This window comes from Rhinopithecus bieti, unplaced genomic scaffold, assembly GCF_001698545.2.
Source record: "Rhinopithecus bieti isolate Rb0 unplaced genomic scaffold, ASM169854v2 scaffold_15437, whole genome shotgun sequence".
NCBI classification, from domain to species: Eukaryota; Metazoa; Chordata; class Mammalia; order Primates; family Cercopithecidae; genus Rhinopithecus; species Rhinopithecus bieti.
The window spans coordinates 171,450-194,614 of NW_016808212.1; the positions used below are offsets into that span (position 1 = coordinate 171,450).

A 23,165-nucleotide genomic window follows, 5' to 3' on the forward strand; every position below is an offset into this window, starting at 1 on the left:
TACGAGATGATCCAGCTACTCCATTCCAAGGTATTTTACCCAAGAGAAATGAAAACATAAGTTTATATGAAATCTTGCTGACAAATGTTCACTTTTATAAATACTTTATTTATTGGTAAAGCCACATTTTGAAAACAATCCCAAAATCCATGAATAGGGGAGTGGAAAAACAAACTGTGATATATCCATATCATGAATACTTCTCAGCAATAAAAATAAATGATTAATTCATGTTACATGAATCAATCTCAAAAATAGTAACTTAAGTCAGACAAAAACAGTACACTCTGTCAAATTCTATCACACGTCTGTTGTCCAGCAACTTGTGGGGCTGACGCTGGAGGATCTCTGGAGCCCAGGAGTTCGGTTTTTTTTTTTTTTTAAGAGAAAAAAAATCTACAAAATGCAAACTGACAAACAGTGATAGAAAACAGACCAGTGGTTCCCTGGAGAAAGGACAGGGCACAGGAAGCTCTTCCTAGTGATTGGGATGTTCGTGATCTTGATTGTGATAAGGATTTTACAGGTACAGAACAACTTATCAAACTGGTGGACAAAGCAAAGAGGAATGAAAGAGGTAACAAATCAATAGTGTATTATTTCCTCAATTCTCCTTAAGCTATGGAAAATCTGGGGTACACCTGAACTATATGATGTTTCTTGTACATCGGTTATGCCTCACTAATGCTTTATAGGAGTGAGGCTTGAAGGAGCTGGGGGAGGGAGATGAAGGAGGAAGACAGAGCAGAAGGTATTCTTTTCTTCTTTTAAAATAGTTTTAAATACCCCTTTTAAAAAGAATCACCTTCTTTTGAAATTAAACTTTCCAGAATATACTTTAACGTGCTGTTATTTCAGTTTTGATAATGTTCCCTATCTCCTATCTTCAGATAGATTTTAATATGTTATTTCACTTTTGGTAACATTATTTATCTGCCATCTTCAGGCACATTTTTCACATGTTATTTCACTGTTGACAACATTACCCATCTTCCATCCTCAGGTCAGATCTTCACATCTACCCATCTCCTATCTATCTTCCACCTTCTGTATAAACTCTGACCCCAGTTCAAGATTAGGTCATTTCAATTTAGTCTGAAACTTAAATTGTTTATTTTGAACCCCTTTTACTTCCTGCCATTAGGATTCTCACTCCCTCAATGTATAACGCCCTTTTATCTTTTATAAAAATCTGTTTTAATGATGAGGATTCCTTTCCTTTGCCATCTTAAATTCAATGGACTCTAACATGACTGCAATTTATCCCAATGTCCTGCCATTCCCAAGTCGCTCACCAGTCATTGGTAAATTAACAAGGGGGATATAATCGAATTAACTGCTGAACACTGGCACTTCCTCAGACTCAGAAAACTGCTCATACAGACAGGAAATTCACTTTAAGCAAATTCAAGATGGCAAATTTATATTTACAAGAAACAAACATGGCTTAATTTTTGTGCCTTTATAAATACTTCATTCATTTTACCAAACAATTGTTATTTAAAGCAATAAGCTCCTCTAAAGTTTAAAAAAAAACAAAAAAACAAAAAACTGTCACAGAACATCTACATACACATTTTCCCTCTTAAGTGACAGTTTCTGATTTTGACAGTCTTAAGCCAACGAAATCATTCTGCATGGCTGTGCCTGACAGCATTGAAGTCTGGCCTCTCCGGCCTGCCCAGCGCATTCCCTGGTCACTGGGATAACGAAATGTCCATGGCAAGTGGGGTGGGGGAGGGGACAGGGACTGGTTAAGAACAATTGTGGTAATAAAAATGAAAACATGGGAGGCCGAGGCGGGCGGATCATGAGGTCAGGAGATCGAGACCATCTTGGCTCACATGGTGAAACCCCATCTCCACTAAAAAAATTTTTTAGTGATCCGCCCGCCTCAGCCTCCCAAAGTGCTGGGATGACAGGCGTGAGCCACCGTGCCCAGCCCAGGTTTCATCTTTTGAGACCTTACATGCTCCATGGCACCCTCCCTAAACAAGGCCTCTCATCTTCTCTGCATCCACATAAGAGTGAGTTTAAAGTAGAATTAAAAGGAGGCAAAGAAAGACATGTTGTTCAGAGACTGTTAATATGCTAAATAAAAAAAATACATAAAGCAGACCATATTCCCTGGGAAAATGAACCCATAAGATATGTTTACCTGTCTCGCTATTTTCAGGCAGAGAGTCATATTCCGAGGGACCCAGAGCGAGCGCATTCATGTCTGCTGGGTCCGACTCCTGCGGGTCTGGCAATGCTGCATTCTCATGGCTCTGGTCACCATCACCACTGGCATCCGATCCTACAGTTAGGAGTTTACCCCAAAGCAGGGTTAGAAGCATAACTTTTTCTTGGAACAAAGCTTACACTTGCAGTTACTCAACTTCTTTAACTGAATTGTAAAAGACCTCTGGGCTCTCAAGCACTGCCACATACCATGACACAGTTGTGAATGAACAACAACATCTTAAAGACAGATTAAAATGGCAACAAAAGCACAGGCCTGAAAGCCGGGGGCTGCACACCACAGCCATGCTCAACTCACCCTGGGGGCCACGGTCTGCGTGGTGGCCAGCCGCCTCCTCCCATGCGGCACTCACACTGTCAGCAGCACTGCTTGCTTCCAGATGTAACACAGGAGCCCCCCACACTTCTGCATTAGGGTTCAGCTCTGAAACCTTAGTTGCTGGTACCTAGGAAGAAATAGGAGATAGACATTTGTATCCAAATGTCAACCAAATACAATTTTACTCCTTAATGCAGAGTTCAGAGACATCTGATACAGGCTCCAAAGGCTCAGCCTATATATTTACACACACCTTTGGGATGAAACCAGGTTCAAAATTAAAAAAAAAAGAAAATGCAGTCAGGATTCCATCAAATTCCCCCCAAGTTTTAAGTTCCTCCTCCCAAGACCAAGGCTTGCAGAGATGGGGAAGGACAGGCCTGCCACCAAAAGATTCAGTGTTTCACAAACTATACCTGAGGAATAGCTGGTGACTTCCTAGACTCCTAATAAAATCACAATTCAGGGTTTTACAAACTTGAATACAATGTAGATGAATAAAATTCTAAATAGAAAGCTTAAAAAAGTCAGCAGTGCACGGTGGCTCACGCCTGTAAACCCAGCACTTTGGGAGGCCAAGGCGGGTGGATCACCTGAGGCCAGGAGTTCATGACCAGCCTGGGCAACATGGCTCTACTAAAAATACAAAATTAGCCAGCAGTGGTGGCGCACGCCTATAATCCCAGCTACTTGAGAGGCTGAGGCAAGAGAATCACTTGAACTCAGGAGGCGGGGGTTACAGGGAGCTGAGATGGCGCCATTGCACTGCAGCCTGGGCGACAGAGCAGAACTCCATCTCTAAAACAAAAGGAAGAAAGCTTCAAAAAGTCCCATAAACAAAAGGTGTAGAAAATGAAAACTGCTCCTAAGAACTCAAGTGTTCTAATAGGTCTGTCAGGGATACTGTAGGGTAAGAAAGTTCAGGCATCCTTTGAGGAAGAAGATAAAGTATCTCACATTTTTCACAGAACTACCTGTTCCCATTCCCAATAGAGCTTCAGTATCACCTTGAAAGAGAATCCACAGGTGACCATGAGGCTGCTAGTCCAGTGTTCCGCACAATGGGCTCTCAGATCACTGGGGCTGAGGCCAAAGCTGCCATGGACAGCTGTGAACATGGGCTACACCTCACCTGGAAGACAGAACAACTCCCGCCATCAACACGATGCCTGGCACATACCAAGCTCATCGGTCACCATGACAGTCACGCATGCTCCATTAGTCCGACAGGGCAGTCCTCTACTCAAAACCCTCCTGCATCAGCTTGGCTCATTTGGAGTAAAAGACGAAGTTCCCACTGTAGTCACAGAGCCCTCCTGTGCTCACCGCTCCCTGGCCTTGTCCACTTCCAAGCACACTGACCTCCTTGCTGTCTCTAGGCACACTGGCACTTCTGCTCTTCCCATCCGTCTGTCCAGAACATCCTGCCAAGAGACCGGGGACTGGTGGTCCCTCTTGACATAGAGCATAAACCCACAACAGTCCCCCACCATGTGGACACTCCCTACTCCCTGCTTTTTCTGATACAAGCCTTTCTTACGCTTACACACCTTGAAGCACTCCCCAAAGTCTAAAGAAAAGTCAAATGTCCAAACACACAATCCTTCAACAAACTTACACATTATTTGCCTTTTCAAATGTACCACCCACCTTCACACCACAGTGCAGGAAGTCAAAGTTTCTGGAGGAAGGGACAGGTCCCTGGTACACAGTGCCCCTTGGACCCAGGCTGCAAGCTGGGAGCAGTTACACTGCACTACCCCAGCATGCAGCATAGACACACCCGTTTCTGTGGCCCAGAACACAGGAGAAGGGCTGGGAAGCACCACCATGGGCCGTCAAAAAAACAATGGGTGCATTAACAGTTTTTAAAAGACAGAATAAATCCACATTGGCTCAGGTGATGAGGCTGGTAAGAAAAAACATAAAACTATTTCTGAAACTGAGAGAAGGCGGCTGATGTGGTTAAACTTATGGTATACACTTTGTTCCTTCCTGCTCCTCCAGTCACTGGACCACCAATGGGCATCATGCCCATAAAACCAAATGTTTCAATGAGGATCTATCTGGAATTCTTTTTCCTTTTTTTTTAAGTACTGGTGATAGGGCAAATAACTGGGTTCCTTCAAGAATATTATAATCAAGGAACACCAATTCTTCAATTTTCCCTCTTGCATTACATCTAAATTTCATTTTTGGCCTCTGCTTCTGCACAGTGTTACTTGCTCTCTTCTCTCTCATTAACCCATCTGTCCAACAAGTGCCTCCGACATGTTCACCAGCATGCTTATGTCAGGCACGGTGCTGAGCTGGCAGGTGTGATGGTGAAGGAAACAGACAAGAGCTCATGGAGCTACATGAGGGGGCAGGAGACAGCCACAGGTCACCCACAACACTGGCTCTGGCAGCATTTACACCTTTCCACCTGTCCTGTTGTCTTTGTCAATTCATTTCTCTATTCTCTTTCCTACTCTAATACTTCCATACATCGCCTTTCCTCATTAGACCCAGTCTCTTTTCACCACCACCACCACACAATCCAGTTTTCCGGCCTTGGTTCCATTCCATCCACTTAGCTGGTTCCCCTCAGCTCATGCACATACCACACGTGCTTTAAATTCCCAACACTAACTAATAGTAACCTTCTCTATTATTAGTACCTTTTGCAGTTGACTGTCCTTCAGTACCAAAATACATTTTGTGGTTTATTAATACAGACCAACAGCACTTTGAAAGCAGTGACAGCATGGCTGTTGGGGCCCCCAAGGCCCTCGTGCTCCTCCCATTCCAGGGTGGCAGTCACCATGGGCATTCCGTTCACTGTAGTACTGCTGATAGCTAGCACAGTCCTGAATTTAGTAGGGAGGTGCTCAAGATAAATGAGGAATGAATCAATGTTTAATAACATAAATTTACATTTTCCTCTATTTGACAACTTCTGCAAGGTTTTATGCCACAAATGACTAGGACTCTACCCTTAATCAAAGACTACCTCTTAGTGAAGAAGTCCAAATCAAGTGTATGCAGTTAGGAAATGTTCAATCAATCCTGTGACTGAAGAGATGTGACCAGGAATGAAAGAATGAAGACGTCTTTTAAGGTTTAATGACATTCAAGGATCTACCATGTGCTGAGCACATTCTACGCACTTCCTTGTACTGAATCAGAACAAGTCTTGGAGGCAGTTATTAACTGGACTCATTTCACAAATGAAAAAAACCAAGGCAGAGAAAGGTTAAGTAACTTGCCCATAAAAACGATAGTTAATTAGAAAGTTAGATTCTAAGCAATTGTGTTCAGCAAAACACAACATTCACCAAGAGTTCATTAACTTATAATTTACAAGAGAAATAGTTTGTATTAAACAAAGATCTGAATCTCCTACTATTTCTATAAAATATGGCTATTCTCTTGCAGTCATATGGAACTCTAAATGGTTATCAAGAACTCCAGCGTGGGGCCGGGTGTGGTGGCTCATGCTTGTAATCCCAGCATGTTGGGAGGCCAAGATGGGCAGATCACTTGAGGTCAGGAGTTCAAGGCCAGGCTGGCCAACATGGTGAAACCCCGTCTCTACTAAAAATACAAAATTAGCTGGGTGTGGTGGCACACACCTGTAATCCCAGCTACTCAGGAGGCTGAGGCAGGAGAATCATTTGAACTCAGGAGGCAGAGGTTGCAGTGAGCCGAGATGGCACCACTGCACTCCAGCCTGGGTGACAGAGCAAGACTCCATCCTTTAAAAAAATAAATAAATAAATTCCAGTGTCGTCTGCTTGACTCTAAGTCTTATTTTTTCCATTAAAAACGTACGGCCAAGCAATGGTTATTAAAACCACAGGTAAGCGGACCTTAACAGCCACATTCCAAAGTGAACATGCCTGAGTTCAGATGCTTAAACAAACCCTCTACCCCACCCACCCTGTGAGAAACACTAGGCTCCACTTTGAAAAACAACATATCAATTAATAAGTTTGTATACTATGGACATGAGACACAGCAGTCTCTCCGACAAGTTACTGAGTAGGAACCGGAGTGACTAATGCTGGAGAAGAGGGACTGGCCAGTGAGGCATAGGAAGCAGGTGAGAGAAGGGCGAAAGAAACATTCCATGCAAGCCCCAACCACTCCTAGAGATGCACTAAAAAGTTTAGTAATTCAGGGCAATTTGCTGACTCCGGAACCATACAAGGCTCTACCTCCAGTTCTTCATTTGTGAAATGGAGTAACAGTTGTTATATTAAGGTTTGCTATAAAAAAAAAAGACACCTGTAACAGCACTTTGAAACTGAAGTTCTGAAAGGCAAGGCACCATTGTTAAATGTGGTAACGCCTCACATTGGAATACTGTTTGGGAATACCTCATAATGGAAAAGCTAATTTAAAACTGGAAGCACACCTCTCACTGAGGCATCATTTATGCTCTGTGTTGACATCTAAGGCAGTGACACTGGTAACCAACTGAAAATTATGTCACTTCCGTAAAAGATTAACTGCAGATTATCTTAAAGATGTAGTTTTATACTGTTTTGCCTCCACAACCATTTAAGGAGCAAAACTAATGAATTTGAACATAACTCTCTCCAGAAAAACTCCCAATGTGGGCAACGTAAGGACGGATCATTCCTTACGTTATAGAAGGGGATTTCTACTTATTTCCATACAGTAAGTGTTGACATTTGAGCCATCTTTATCTCCTTAATATCAATACTTTTTCTTGTTTCATTGCCCACAAAAATCACAAATAAACCACTAGCTGAATAATGAGATCTTGCTACTCTGAGTATGTGCTTTCAATCACACTACTTCAATAAATGTCTGTTTTGTGAGCAACACTAATTTCCTGTTGTTGAATGTTGCCATTTATTACAGAATTTCTGGAAAGATGCTCAAATTAGCTGCCCATAGAATCATTTGCTAAGCTTCTTCCAAACCAGAGGGGCAGCACCATCTTGGGGTTCTGAAAAAGAAAGAACTCCACAATGATTCTAACTGCAAGAAGACAGAACCAACATTTTCTAGCCAGTTAAAAGCAGCAAATTCTACCTGCCTCAGACACATACAAAGATACCAGGAAGCATAGATTTTTAGATAAGTTTGTCTTTTGCAGTGTGACTTACACCTTCAATGGGCTCACAGGCTGAATGAATCAACTACACTGCCCATGAGATAAGATGCCCTCAAAGGGCTCTGACCGCACTGCAGCCAGGAAGATAGAAGAGCTGGCAAAATTCACAGACAGAAAAAAGTCAACACAGAGCTGTGTAGGACAACTAGCAGGGCATGCTTTAGTGCTAACAAGAGTTTGCACACAAACTCTGGCTTAAGTACACCCAACAAGAATTCATATTCTCCAATTTGGAAATCATTAATGTTAGAGTAATTCACAGCCATACATAAGCATTCAAACAACTACCCACTGTTCAGAATAAATCTTTATTAATTTTAAGTTAAAAACAATTAAAATGGGCTGGCCTGGTGGCTCATGCCTGTAATGTCAGCACTTTGGGAGACTGAGAGGCGGGTGGATCTCCTGAGGTCAGGAGTTCAAAACCAGCCTGGCCAACATGGCGAAATCCCGTCTTTAAAAACACAAAAATTAGCCAGGCGTAGTAGTAGCACATGCCTGTAATCCCAATTACTCGGGAGGTTGAGTCACAAAAATTACTTGAACTCGGCAATCACTTGAACTTGGGAGGTGGAGGCTGTAGTGAGCCGAGATCGCGCCACTCGACTTGGGTGACAGAGTCAGACTGTCTCAAAAAATAAATAAAAATAATTAAAAAATTAAAATGTATAGCCTAGCATACTGCAGCGCAACAGTAAAACAGAGAAAACATACTTACGAACTGTCCATCTCTATCATGCCATCCCCAAATAACACCGTCCTCTGACACCGGTAGCTGAGGAGTGTTTTCTGAAAACAAAGCAATTTCCAAGCCCTGTGGCTTATGGTGTAGATCCTCACTAAATACTGTTTCACCTTCTAGTGCACCTTTTGTGACTGTATTAGTCCAGAGATAGCGCACTTGATATCCACCACAACCACCGGCCAGTCTTTCAGAAAATACTGGATTTCCTAACCCTCCCATCGGGTAATAAGAAAATTCACTCAAAAAACAGGAGACTCCTTCTGGGAAACTCTGCCAATCCACTTTTGAGGGATGTTCAGATCTATTTAGGACACCTTCTGTGAGTGATGAAATGTGGCCACTACTTGGTACGACAGTGTCTTTGTTGTCCACGGGGACAGCGGGAATCCCCTGGGCCGCATTGCAGGGGGCAGCTATGTATCTGTCCACTAGGGCGGGATCAACACCAACCAAAAAGAAATGCCCACTGGAAGTGTCACGTGACTCTATTTTCTCAAAACTCACCTTAGCATTTCCCATAAAACCCATTTCACTATTTAAAGTCAACTGTTTAAGAGTGGACTTGGTGTTTCCTTCTTTGAAACGATGTGCACGTTCACTTGTCCCATATGGACCCAGGCAGTCAATAATTTTGGGGTCAAGATTATCTTTCTCCAAATAAAGCCTCTCTTCCTCTTCTTTATGTGTTAGTTTTGGTGTACTCAACCCTGATGTGTTAGTACCAAAGATACCAGGAGCGTCTTCAATTGGTTCACAGTAAATTCCCTTGCGTTTTGCGCTTTTACCACTACTAACAGAATTCTCTATGACCTCTGACTTCTGTAGAGCTGGGTCGAAGCTCTGACCTGACGGTGCTATAACATTAAGACCATTATATTTGCAGTTGCATACTCGGTGTGTTTTGTCATTGTTTTCTATTTGATTTGTTTCAAAATCAGCGTTCTCTGTTGTACTAGAATTAACGCAGGAGAGCATATCCTGACGTGGCACTGCCTCATATCTTTGTGTGCCTGTTTCCCACTCACAGGTTGTTTTAGAATCTGACTTGACAGTCTCTATGTCATCTTCCGTTGTCTCTCTATACTTTGCTTGCAGTGATTCTTTTTCACCACTTTCTAACCTTTGAGGGTCACTCAGCTGGTCTTGTGACACACTGAATGAACTCTTCACACATATTTCACCCTCTATTTTGTCACCTGGGCTTGTTTCCCTCTCTTCTTCCTCTGTGCAGGTGAAAATAAATATGGAAGAAATACAGTTACTGTGAAGAGATGTGGAGTGACTGGGAGACTTGCCATTGGGCGGCACTCCTTGTGCCATGCTAGGCTTTAGGCCATCTGTCCTCTGCACCATCCCCTCCGTGTCCACCAAGCGCTCCATACAAGTTTGGTCACAGGTCTGTGTTGCAGCCTCATCTGTGTGACACCAAGATTTCAATTCAAAAGCCCTTACACCATGACCCTCAGCCTTCAAAACGCCAATTCTGTCCTCTTCTTGGTAAAAGGCACTATTTTCAGATTGCAGAGACACCTCTCCTCTGTCTGGCGGCAGGGAACTTCTGGCCTCCCGGCTGCAGTCCCCTCTGCGCTGTGTCTTCTTGACTAGCCCGGGAACAGGTTTCAGCTCCCAGCAGTCATCAAGCTGGCTTGGGGCTGCTTCTCTTGAATTAGCATGACCTGAGAGACACCCACTTCCAAATCTCACTGCAGTGATAGGCCTCTTGGGACTTAAATCAATTCTATCTAGACCAACAGGTAGGATACTATCTGATTTGCTAACATCCAAGTGGAAATCATCATTGTCGCTTACTGGTGTGATAGAGTGATTTTCTCTCTCTTTTTTAGAATGTAAACTCTGGTCAACAATAACTGTTACCGCCTCCGGGTCATTACACCCTGCAACATATGCAGTGTCAGTACGGAAACCACCAGGTGGATGTGCAGTATCAGCACAGAAGCTACCAGGTGGATGTGCAGTGTCAGTACGGAGGCTACCAGGTGGATGTGCGGTGTCAAGTAAGGAAGCTACCAGGTGATATGTGCGGTGTCAGTAGGGAGGCTGCCAGGTGGACGTGCGGTGTCAGTACGGAGACTACCAGGTGGACGTGCGGTGTCAGTAAGGAAGCTACCAGGTGGATGTGCGGTGTCAGTACAGAGGCTACCAGGTGGATGTGCGGCATCAGTACGGAAGCTACCAGGTGGACGTGCGGTGTTAGTACAGAAGTTAAGAGGTGGGTGTGCAGTGTCAGTATGGAAGCTACCAGGTGGGTGTGCGGTGTCACAAAGGAAGCTACCAGCTGGATGATCCATCTCACTTCCTACTCCTGAGTTATGGCTCTCACTTTCTTCCAGAAGGACACACGCATGTCTTAGTGAGTCACTGTCCATGTTGTTATTTAATTCAGGGAGTAAGTCAATATCATGTAGTGCACTACTTTCTGCATAATTTTTAGGGAATTCAGTGCAAGCTTCGGCCTGTAAAGCCTCCACCTGCGTGTTACCAGCGTTTGCTTCACAAGGTGCGTGGCTGAACGCCACAGGCTCAGGGCAAGGCTTGGTTTTTCCACTGCATTCCCCTGTCCTTTCACCTGGACCCAGCGTGTCCCATGGCGAGAGCTCTTCCTGCCGTGGCTCTGGCTCGCCGGTCCCTGACACGGCACGCAGGGCTGAAGTCACAGCAGAGCAACACTCTCGTCTTGTAGCTACTCTGTCTGCCCAGGTGCCCAGCTCCTCTGCCACGCTCAGGCACGCAGAGTCGGCAACACAAATGCTGTGAAACTCGCACTCTCTTGAATCCTGACATTGCTGATGATCAATACCAATAGAGTTTCCATCTTTCTCCTCCCGATCGGATAGGTCAAAAGACTTACTCTCATCACTGCTACTGGGGTGAACGCTGACCACCATTTCCTTCTCTACTAACGAGTTTTTACAAGTAGCTGGGTTACAGTGCAGATGGCCACTCACATAGGTTTCCTCCTGCAGGCCTCGGTCAGAAGGCAGGGGCACACATGAGAAAGGCTCCTCATCTTCATAACAACCTTGTCGGCTGCTGTTACCCACACACGGTAGATCACAGACCCCCTCAGAATTCTGCTCATTAACAACAATATCTAAATTCTTGTCATTCTCATCCAAGTTATCATACCTTGTTAAGAATGTATATATAAAAGAGGAAAGAGGGTTCAACAAATGCTTGGGTCTATGACCCTGTTTGTGCCCAGACCCTGAGAAAATCCTTGTCCGCGCGCTAATGCCAGCTGCACTGCTGGTTCCATTGCCAATAATGTGAACCTCCTCACCTTCAGGGGTATCAAATAATGAAGATAAAGTTTTACTTATCTTGTTTTCTGGTTCCTTCTCCTCCACAGATTTTTGTAACAGGTCAGTTTTTTCACTGTCATTGTCACTACTTAGTTCTTTGCTGAAGCAACAGCCCATGTTTGAGAGCTCACAAGCATACGACACGCGTGCCGATCCCGAGCCTCCACAGACGCACCTCACACTAACACTAACTTGCTATAATTTCTGAGGAGAAGCCAACACCCAGAGAACAAAAATAACCCCTTGCACAGCGGTCACATGTTCCTGCCACTCAAACCCAAATCCTAATGACAACAGAGCCCGACTGACAGCCAGCATACTCCATGTGCCTAATTCCAAACAAGACTGGGATCCAAAAGCTCAGAACAGCAGCAAGAATGCTGCATTGTGTTTTTTCTTATTCTCATAAACTCAACAAAACATAACTTTAAATGTTATCCCAGCCAGAAAGATTTCAGGCTTCTGGTTTTTCTATAGTGTTCCAGTATTTCCCAAATTATATTTCATGGGACGGTGTTAACTAAATAAAATAGTTCATAAATTCCCCCAAAGGAAAACAGTATCAGAATTTTGCTCCGTAAAATATATAGCTACTTACAGTTGTATTTAATTTTCTAACTTTACGAAATGATGTCTGAAATAAATAGCAATTTTAAAAAGGTGAAAAAAATCAAAGGAGAGCAAAAAATAAATAGCAATAAAAAACAGTGTCTGTAGGAATCAAGAAATTATTACTAATTGTGTCAGGTGTGAAAATGGAATGATGTTAGAGATGCATGCTGAAGTATTTGGGGCAAGGCGATACATTATCTACAATTTGCTTTAAAATACCCTAGCAAATACAGTAAATATATACACACATATGTAAAAGTTAAAATAGTCATGTGCATAGCGGGAGGAAAAGATTTAAAAACAGCAGTCCAGGCCGGACGTGGTGGGTCATGCCTGTAATCCCAGCACTTTGGGAGGCCAAGGGGGGTGGATTACCAGAGGTCAGGAGTTTCAAGACCAGCCTGGCCAACATGGTGAAAGCCTGTCTCTACTAAAAATACAAAAAATTAGCCGAGCGTGGGAGTGCGTGCCTGTAGTTCCAGCTACTCGGAAGGCTGAGGCAGGAGAATCACTTGAACCCTGGAGGCAGAGGTTGCAATGAGCCGAGATCGCGCCACTGCACTCCAGCCTGGGTGACAAGAACGAAACTCCACCTCAAAAAACCAAAACAACACAGCAGTGGAATGTGGGGATGCAAGTTCATGATGCTGCATTCAGTTCATGATATTATTCTCTCCACTTCTGCAGATGTCTGAGCACTCCAATTAAGAAAAAGGAAAGAAAAGGAAAAAAAGGGAAAAGAGACCTACAAGCTCTGGTACCAGAACTAGAAAGTCTCTTGAAAGCACCTGATGCAGGAACGCCCAGCCTGCCATCTGGTGAGAAACAGGCGCTGTCCACAACCAAACAAGTTGCTCCTGCACTACGTGGTCCGGCCCCTGACAGTGGACTCACATAATGGGTCTTGTCTTATGTTGACATCTGTAATGTTTTGCTTTTAGTATAAGTAATTATTTTTCTTATCATGGTTCTGACATGCTATGTGAAAAACAAAATAATTGTTTTAATTCCTCTGCAAGAGAGATGTTGTTGTTTATTTAACCTGTGAGTTATGACTGGCGTCCTATTAATGTTTTTTTAATATTAACATTTTATGATAAAAAGTTTAGGAATTATACTTAAACATGAAGGTAACAGGAGCAATTCTGAATACACTAAAATCCAAGTGCTGAAATGATCATAATGATGATGATGATGATAATGGTAGTAAACACTTTACACAGCACTATGTGCCACAAAGTATTAATTTCATCTATGCATCCATTTTGTCACACGTCTTAGTTTACACTCTTAACGACCCCCAAGGTAGAACCACCAATCCACTGTACAGACAAGGGAAATGAGGCACCAAGAGCTGTAGGGGCAGCTTCGAATGACAAAACAAAACTCAGATCACACACTGACCACACTGTTACGCTACTCAAAGAGAATGAAATATCTAAATGGAAAAACACATTCTGCTCTAAAGATACAAACAATTCATACCAGCTGTAGAATGAAAGGGCACAGGAAAGCAGACAAGGTCACGAGATCACCTGATTGGGTTTGAGTCTCAGCTCCATTTTTACATGTGTCATCTCTGGCAAATTATTTAACCTCTTTGTCTCTGTTTTCTCATTTGTAAAACGGAGCCAACAACGACATCTATTTCAAAGAGCTGTTATGCAGACTTTAAGTAGTTGGAATAGAATCCCAAAGTCCCACTTCAAAGTCTCCCATAATCTGGCCCCAGCCTACCTCTATGATCTCGGCTTCTAAGATACCATTCCCCCAACCTCTTCCATCTCATACTAATGAACGCCAGCACACTGCCTCGCTGTTTCTTTCTCCAGTCTCCTCCCCGCACTTTTCAAGCCTTAAAGTCCTCTGTGAAACCATTCTGTGCTGCTCTAACAGAATACCTGAGATGGGGCAATTTACAAAGAACAGAGATTATCCCAGCACTTAGGGAGGCCAAGGCAGGCAGATCACCTGAGGTCAAAAGTTCAAGACCAGCCTGATCAACATGGAGAAACCCAGTCTCTACTAAAAATACAAAAAATTCACCAGCTGTGGTGGTGCATGCCTGTAATCCCAGCTACTCAAGAGGTTGAGGCAGGAGAATTGCTTGAACCCAGCGGGGCAGGGGTTGCAGTGAGCAGATATCATGCCATTGCACTCCAGCCTGGGCAACAAGAGCGAAACTCCGTCTCAGAAAAAAGAAAAAAGAAAAAAAAAATCCCTTTCCAAAAGGGAGCAATAGGCAAGAAGCAGCAAGAGGTCCCAGGTAAGTCCAAGACCCAACAGGGCAGACAATATTAACTATCAAGCCTCTCTGGAGAATCATCTCCTTTGACTTCAGGTCCTAACCCTCTGGGCACCGTGGAACAGGGTTGGGTCCCCAGGGCCTCAGGCAGCCCCACCCGATGGCTTCGCTGGGCTCAGTCCACCCAGCAGCTGTCAGGGGTTGGAGTCTCCTGCCCACAGCTCTCCCAGGCTGATGCTATAAGCTGGCAGCTCCACAGTTCAAGGCTGTCAGGCCACTCCCATGACTCTACTAGGCAATGCCCTTGGTGGGGCTTCTCTGCAGCAGGTCCAACTCCGAATTTCTGCTTGTCATTGCCCGAGTACAGGCTCTGCTGCTGTGACGAGTCCCTGCCTGGCCCCAGGCTGTCCACAGCATCTTGTGAAATCCAGGTGGAGGCTGCCCCACAGCTCTCTATAGCATTCTTTCTTGCCTGAAAATCAGCACCATGGATGCCACCAAGGTTTATGACTTGTACCTTCTGGAGCTGCAGCTCAAGCCACCACTGGGCCCACTCGAGCCACAACTGGGGTGACTGAGGAGCAAGGCACCGGATGTGGGGAGCAGAGATCCAAGGCAGCTGTGGGCAGCAAACCTGTGGAGGGCCCCCAGTGCTCATCCACCAAGACACTTCAGCCCTCCTAGAGGGCAAATGTGATGGGCCTGTGATGGGGGGACAGTCTTAAAGATATCTGAAATAGCCTCGCCAACACAGCAAGACCCTATCTCTACAAATAAAAACTAAAAGTTAGCTGGGTGTGAGGGCGCGTGTCTGTAGTCCCAGCTACTTGGGAGGCTGAGGCAGGAGGATCACTTGAGCCCGGAAGTTCGAGGCTGCAGTGAGCTATTACTGTTCCACTGCACTCCAGCCTGGGTGACAGAGCAAGACCCTGTCTCTAAAAAAACAACTAAACTAAACTAAACTAAACAAACAATTCTGAAAAGCCTTTCAGATGGCTGAAAGAGCTGGGTGTTTTAAATTATTTCTTTCTTGTGTATCTTTTTTAATGAAATAACAGTGCCAAATACAAAGTATTTCCTCTTGGGTTTAGACTCCGAAGCCAGATTGCCTGGGTCCAAATCCTGGTTCTACCACTTTTTAGTTCAGTAATCTTGGAGATAAATTACTTAAACCACTTTGTGCCTCAGTTTCCTCATTTGTAAAATGGGGAAAACAGTAACTAGGGGTAAGACAGGTATAGGGCTAACAGGAGTTAATGAGTAAACTGAAGTGTTAGCAGAGTGCACAGTAAGAGCCATGACAATCTGCAGTGATTACCACCATATGTGATATATTCTTTTATACTGGAGACATTTATGGAGCACCTACCTGTCAGGAAGACATTGGGATACATCAAAGAACAAAACCAAACCCCAGCTTTGATGGAGCTTGCATTCTAGTCCAGGGAGACAAACACCAAATCTAACAACTACCTAACATTGTTAGAAGGTGCTAACTGCTACATGTAAAGGGTCTGAGGCAAGCCAGAAGTGAGGAGATGGATGTGGATAGATAGGACTCGCTGAGAAGGTGAGGCTGAGACTGAGAAAGGTAAGAGAACAAGCCTCAAACACTTCTGGGAAAGGGACATGCCAGGACCAGTTGAGGCAGAGAGCCCTGCGGTAAGGTGATGCTGGAATGGTCAAGGGTCAAGAGCCCACTGGGGCTGGAGCAGTGTGCCAGGGGAGGGCCAGCAGCCAGCAGAGTCAGAGAGGACAGGTGCCAGACTGCGAAGGGCTAGGGCCCTGCCAGGACTCAGGCTGATTTTGATGTTGAGCACAGGAGTGGCAGGTTCTGACTTGGCCTTCTCGAAGGGATCCTCTGGCCACTGTGTTAGAAAGGAAGGGTGGCTTGGGGACACCAGTGAGGAGTGACTGCAGCTGTCCCGGTGAGAAGCACGGGCTCCATGAGATGAGAAGTCCAAACAAAGGATGAAGCAGCCTGACCATCTCAGAAACTTTGACTCCACTGCGTGATTCAAGTATCTCATATACACAAGCTCCCTAATTTGAAGATACACATTTCTCCTATTTTCGCAATTTCTATAATCGCGACACGTCTTCGAATTGCTGCCAAAACTCACAGGGCTGTTTCAGGATCTTGGCAGTGGACTACCTACATGTGTTTATTCTGCAGAAATACACTGAGCTGTACTTTTACGGTCTGTGCACATAGCTGTGTGTGCTGTATTTCCACACACACGTAAGGACACCAGGGCCCATGAGGCCGCCGGCTGCCAGGCAGCGGACTCCGGCACGCCTGCCGCTTCCTCCCAGGGATTTGACGATTCTCTCAGTACAACTGTTTGCATGGTGCTGCCACACAAAGTTGATTTATAAATCTACTACTGAACAAAATGCCTTAATAGCAATTAAACTGAATCCCAAAATGAAAAAGAGTTTGCAAAAAGACTATTTGTCATATTCTAAATGATGCAAATACTAAGCAGTAAAATTACTAACTTTTTTAAAGAAATTACAAAATGTTCTAAGTCGAGAGATGTTTTTACTGATGCCAGCGCCTTGAAAGACTACTATTACATCTGTCACACTCCCACAACAAAAGAAGTTTTAGCAGCATGGCACAGCATTGACACAAGGATAAAACTAAGAATAGTGAGCCAAACAGGGAATGAAGAAATCCCTCTATTTTTAAATACGCCTTGGAGCTAAAAAGATCAGGGGTATGTGTTATAGAAAGCATTCCTTCTGTCAATGGCCAAAATGCTACAATCAAAATGCTACAATACTATGTCATCAAAAAGAAATATCCTACATTAAAAAGGATCTACTCCGTCTCAGCACGAATATATTCTAAGAGGAAAAGAGGGCATCTGGTCAGAGTATCCTCCATCCTAGGGTAAGTTCTCGGAAGTTAGCAGGAGACCAAGAACCGTGCGCACACTCTGGGGATAAAAAGATTGTTTTGTCACTAACTCATTCTGAAGTAAAGGCAGCTTTACACTTCCTAACATAGTAACAAACATATTTCTAAGACAGGAAACTGTACCAACATCCTTAAGGAAAGTTCTGAGGTCTTTTGTTTTTACTTTATTTTTTTAGAGACAGTGTCTTCCTCTGTCATCCAGGCTGGAGTGCAATGATGCAATCACAGCTCACTGCAGCCTTGACCTCCTGGGCTCAAGCAATTCTCCCTCATCAGCCTCCTGAATAGCTCAGACAGCAGGCACCATGCCTGTTCTTTTTTTCTGTGTAGATATGGGGTCTTGAACTGGGCTCAAGCAATCCTCCCACCCTGGCCTCCCAAAGTGCTAGGATTTATAGGTGTGAGGCACTACACCCAGTCAAGTCTTGTCTTGTCTTTTTTCTTTTCTTTTTTTGAAGACAGTTTTGCTCTTGCTGCCCAGGCTGGAGTGCAATGGCACTATCTCAGCTCACTGCAACCTCCGCCTCCCGGGTTCAAGCGATTCTCCCGTCTCAGCCTCCCGAGTAGCGGGGATTACAAGCATGCGCCACCTCGCCCAGCTAATTTTTGTATTTTTAGTAGAGACGGAGTTTCATCATATTGGTCAGGCTGGTCTCGAACTCCTGACCTCAGGTGATCCGCCCGCCTCGGCCTCCCAAAGTGCTAGGACTACAGGCGTGAGCCACTGCACCCAGCCCAAGTCTTTTCTTAAAACAGACTGACAAGGTGGCAACAACCTGCCAAAAGGTTTAACCTGCAAGATAACATGCCAAGAGCAGCCATGTGTCATGTACGTATAAATACAGGCGTTGGATATTTTCATAGAAATTCAAGCTTTCTGATTGCGAAGCCTACTTTTATTTAAAATATAAGCCTGCAATAATTAATCTGGATTGCTAATTAATATTCATTCAGAAGCTGTGTCATCAAAAGGCAAAGGTGGTTTTTTTGAAAACTGATAAAGGAATGGACGAAAGTTTTTTGTTATCACCATCTGTAAAGGAGTTTTAAAAAAAGAAAAAATTCTGGGCCAGGTGCAGTGGCTCATGCCTGTAATCCCAACATCTTGGGAGGCCAAGGCAGGCAGATCACTTGAGGCCAGAGTTTGAGACCAGCCTGGGCAACATGGCAAAACACCATCTCTACGAAAAATACAAAAATTAGCCAAGCATGGTGGCGCATGCCTGTAATTCCAGCTACTCAGGAGGCTGAGGCACAAGAATCGCTTGAACCCTGGAGGCGGAGGCTGCAGTGAGCAGAGATCGCACCACTGCACTCTAGACAGCCTAACAGAGTGAGACTGTCTCAAATAAATAAATAAATAATCATTTTGATATAGATGATTTGCTGAACTGTACATAGAGTTTAGTATGAGGACGAGTTAGAGTTCCAATTTCACCTCTCCAGTTTCACACTATGATTAGAAGACTTGCTGTGACTTTGCATCTTTCTTTTGAGGAGGTAATTTAACATAAACACTTCTATCTAATATTACTTGTCCCACATTCCTCTCTCAAACCTGCTGCTGATTTATGATAAAACACAACAGGATCATTCCAGCAGAAAATGGTTTCCAGACTGATGCAGTGTCTCCAAGGGAAAAGCAGCTACTTGGCTGGTCACACACAGAAGTAAGAACTGGAGTCCCTGAGTGGGCTTCAGGAGGGGCAAAAAGCCGCCGAGAATGACGTTTGCTATAGATGAAGTTTGTGGCCCTAACAGGGAAGGTAAAGAACCTTTAACCAAATGACACTGTTGCTGAATGCGAGTGGTTATTTTTTCTTCCTCAAGGAGAACCCATCGCAGTGGCCCACTGCCAGTGGTCACTCTTCATCATAAACACCCTCAAAACCCTTTCGATCCCTTCTCGCTATCTATCACCTTACCTTCAAAGTCAAGATCTTAGGAGGAATGTCACTGTTCAAGTTGTGTCTACCACTCCTGTCTCTCACCCACTGCAATCTGGCTTTTGCTCCTATCAGTCCTGGAAAATACTCTTGCTAAGGTCACAACTGACCCTCGCTTTGTACCTTACTACACTTCACTTGAGTCAGCCTCTCTGCCTCTATCTCCACCCCACACTGTCCTCTGGTTTTCCTTCCATCCCTGTGACCACTCCCCATCCTAGTTTCCTTCACGTTTCTGAAATATTGAGGGACTAGAGAGTTTCATCACTGTCCCTGCCTGGAACTCAGGGAAACTTAACGCAAAGTACTGTAATCATAACTATAAGTACGATATACTTCAAATTAGTAGATCCCTATTACATCAAGGTGAGAACATTCAAAACAATCTTGCTTGACTAGGGGCAAGATAAAGAGTGCTTCTTCTAGACTCACCTATGTCTCAGCGCCTCCTACCTCCAGGTATATGCTCATCTCGTACCTAAGGCTCACACACAGTATCATCATGCAACCTTGCATGCTGTGTTAGGGTTCCTTGAAGGCATGTGTATCTCACGCTCATCTGAACAACCTCTCCACAGAAAATTCTTAGCCATCATTATCACTTGCACTCAGTTTTGTTGAATGGATGGACACTCAAATTTTACGCAGGCAGTACTAGTTGCCCGCCTACCAGACACAACGCATTGAGCTGGCCACAGAGGGGAACAGAATTTGGAGACACAGAGCATGTTTGTGAATGCCCAACGCTGGGGGAGAAACAGGGCCTAACTGTAAGTGGGCCTGGGAGTGGACTGGGGATTTACTGGGGTAATGTAAAAGTTCTAAGACTACATTATGGTGATGATTGCACAACTCAGTAAATCTACTAAAAATAATTCAACTGCTTACTTTAAATGGGTGAATTTTACAGAATGTAAATTACACTTTAATAAAGTTTTTTTGTTTTTTAATGAACAGAACACAGTACCAGAAGTTTACAGTTTAGTGGAGAAAACACGTGTACACAAATTTGAGTAATTCTGACAATCAAATCACTCATTATAATATACTGTTCTCATAATAGGGAAACCATATTCTTTTTTTTTTTTTTTTTTCTGAGACAGAGTCTCGCTCTTTCGCCCAGGCTGGAGTGTGGTGGTGCGATCTCAGCTCACTGCGACCTCCGCCTCCCAGGTTCAGGCCATTCTCCTGCCTCAGCCTCCCAAATAGCTGGGACTACAGGCATCTGCCACCATGCCCAGCTAATTTTTTGTATTTTTAGTAGAGACGAGGTTTCACCGTGTTAGCCAAGATGGTCTCGATCTTAGGGAAACCATATCTTTACAGTCTAATAAAGATCACTTTTTTGTGTTCTTTGGCTAAACCTGTAAATAGTTACTAGCTCAGTAAGTTTTCTGGAGATGGCAGGAAGCTGTATAATAAATGCAACTAAATAGTACCAGTGGATAAATGCAAACCTGCTCCTGAATTATTCAGGTATTTATTTGGGTATCTCTATTGCAAGTCTCCTCCTACTCGACTTTAATGGAATGGCTAAACTGTAAATAGCCTGGTTCCTCAACCCTGACTGCTAAATGTATTCATGTGCCTATCATAACAACCTGCCACCTAATCACTAAACCAATGCAAACTCCTGGTCAACTATGAAGCATGTAACTCTCCACACCTTTAGGTGCACTATGAACAATGCTAATTAGAAAACATTCACAGCAATGCCTGCAATAGGTTTCTAAAGATGTCTGAATATTATGTTGGACTGAAAGTCAACCATGGAGAGAATCAGAACTTGCTGAAACAAACTCCCTTAAAGATTTATACTCAAGGGATATCTAATTTATGTCTTATATAATTTTCTTCTTAGACTACCAAAGGTCTTATGTTTGGATTTAGAATGACTTTAAAATATTATAAAATTCATTTTTAAAAAATCAATGTGCACCAAGCGCAGTGGCTCATGCCTCTAATCCCAACACTTTTGGGAGGCCGAGACAGGCGGATCACCTGAGGTCATGAGTTCAAGACCAGCTTGACCAACGTGGTGAAACCCCGTCTCTACTAAAAACACAAAATGATCCAGGCGTGATGGCACATGCCTGTAATCCCAGATACGCGGGAGGCTGAGGCAGGAGAATCCCTTGAGCCCGGGAGGCAGAGGTTGCAGTGACTGAGATCGCACTATTGCACTGCAGCCTGGGCAACAAGAGGGAAACTGTCACACAAAAAAAATAATAATAAAATAAAAAAATTAATGTAAAAACAGAATACACAAAAATTTTACATAAATAATAAATTTATAAAATATAATAATTTGGAAGGTGTCTTTTGTTTTCTTAAAATTCTTCTTTGCTAAAAGCTGGCCGGGCATGGTGGCTCATGCTTGTAATCCTAGCACTTTGGGAGGCCAAGGCGGGAGGATCACTTTGAGTTCAGAAGTTCAAGACTAGCCTGGGCCACACAGTGAGACCTCATCTCTAATTGAGAAAAAAAAAAATTAGTTTAACAATCCAACTCCTCCTTTAATTCCTACATGAACTGCTTAGAATGGGGAAACACACGAGATTTATTGTAATTTTATTTTTTACATAAAAAATTTTCCTTTTAAATTTTATGCAATGTATAAGATCCTTCCATCAGACTGAATTTCGAGTAGTAGCTCTCTGAAGCACTTTATATATGCATATGCAAATGATGAAAGGCAGAATTTAAAAACCAATGAATTCTACTTCCTTACCACAGCTAAAATGTAAAACAAATTTTCTGAGTAAAAGCTTACTATTCAATTTGTGTGGTTTAAGGAACACAAGTTACCAAAACTGAAAGCTAATCATATACATACAACAGATTATAAACGACACAATAAAAATTTTGCGACTAATATTTGACAATAAGTTAATCTAAATGGTATGCTGCTGTTTGCAGAACTGCACACAAAACAGACACACAGAAGCTACAAAGGACATACAGTATTGACAGTTACTATACCCCTGGGGTGTGGCGATCAATGGATCCCCGACCACAACTTTCTGAGAAATATCTACATTTTCTAATTTTTGTTACAATAAACATTTTTCTTAAGGAAGTATCTCTGAGCCTTGACTGTGATTAAACAATCTGTGATTAATCTCAAAATCAAATTACCTGACTCAAAGGTGGGATGGAACTTGTCTGAGAAGTGGTTTGAGATATAGGACCGTTCATCTGTAAAGTTGAAAACAAAGACAACATCAGTACAACATTAAAAAAAAAAAAAAAAAAAAAAAACACGTCTTCAAACCACAGTAATTGGGCCAAACTTAACCCACTGAGAAATGCACATTTTACATGACAAATTCGTGAATTCATAAGATATTCAGAAGGCAGGAGGCTTAAAATTTTTAAATTCTGAATGAACATCATAGATAAAGTTCTTTGTAGTTTCATTTGGGAAAACTAAGAAAAGCTACTTTTCTCAAAGCCATTTTGGAACTTTAAATATTACTGCTTGACATAAAATTTTTAAATGAACAAAAGTAGTCAAAAAAATTTATATTAAAATCCTAACTCTTTAAGTACATCCTACTATAGTGACTATAATGTTATTAAAGTATTTACAAATCACTACACATCCTCGTTTTAAAAAATAAATGGCTTTAAGTATCTAGGGCTATAACAATTTTGTTTTTGTTATCACCTACTAC

General features: G+C 43.2%; 1 protein-coding gene across 6 annotated transcripts in view; it reads right to left on the reverse strand.

The window, feature by feature from the left end:
* LARP4B (La ribonucleoprotein 4B) overlaps positions 1-23,165 on the reverse strand; it is an 84,417-nt gene that overhangs the window by 52,571 nt on the left and 8,681 nt on the right. For 4 of the 6 annotated variants that reach the window (XM_017885817.1, XM_017885816.1, XM_017885820.1 and 1 more), the window contains exons 3-5: positions 22,627-22,686; positions 2,543-2,690; positions 2,159-2,299 (exon numbers count right to left, since the gene is read on the reverse strand). In XM_017885817.1, coding sequence (XP_017741306.1) covers positions 2,159-2,299; positions 2,543-2,690; positions 22,627-22,686 — 349 coding nt within the window. Of the gene's footprint in view, positions 1-2,158; positions 2,300-2,542; positions 2,691-8,409; positions 9,107-22,626; positions 22,687-23,165 lie in introns of those variants that run through there. The other 2 variants (XM_017885814.1, XM_017885815.1) reach the window with 2 other exon arrangements.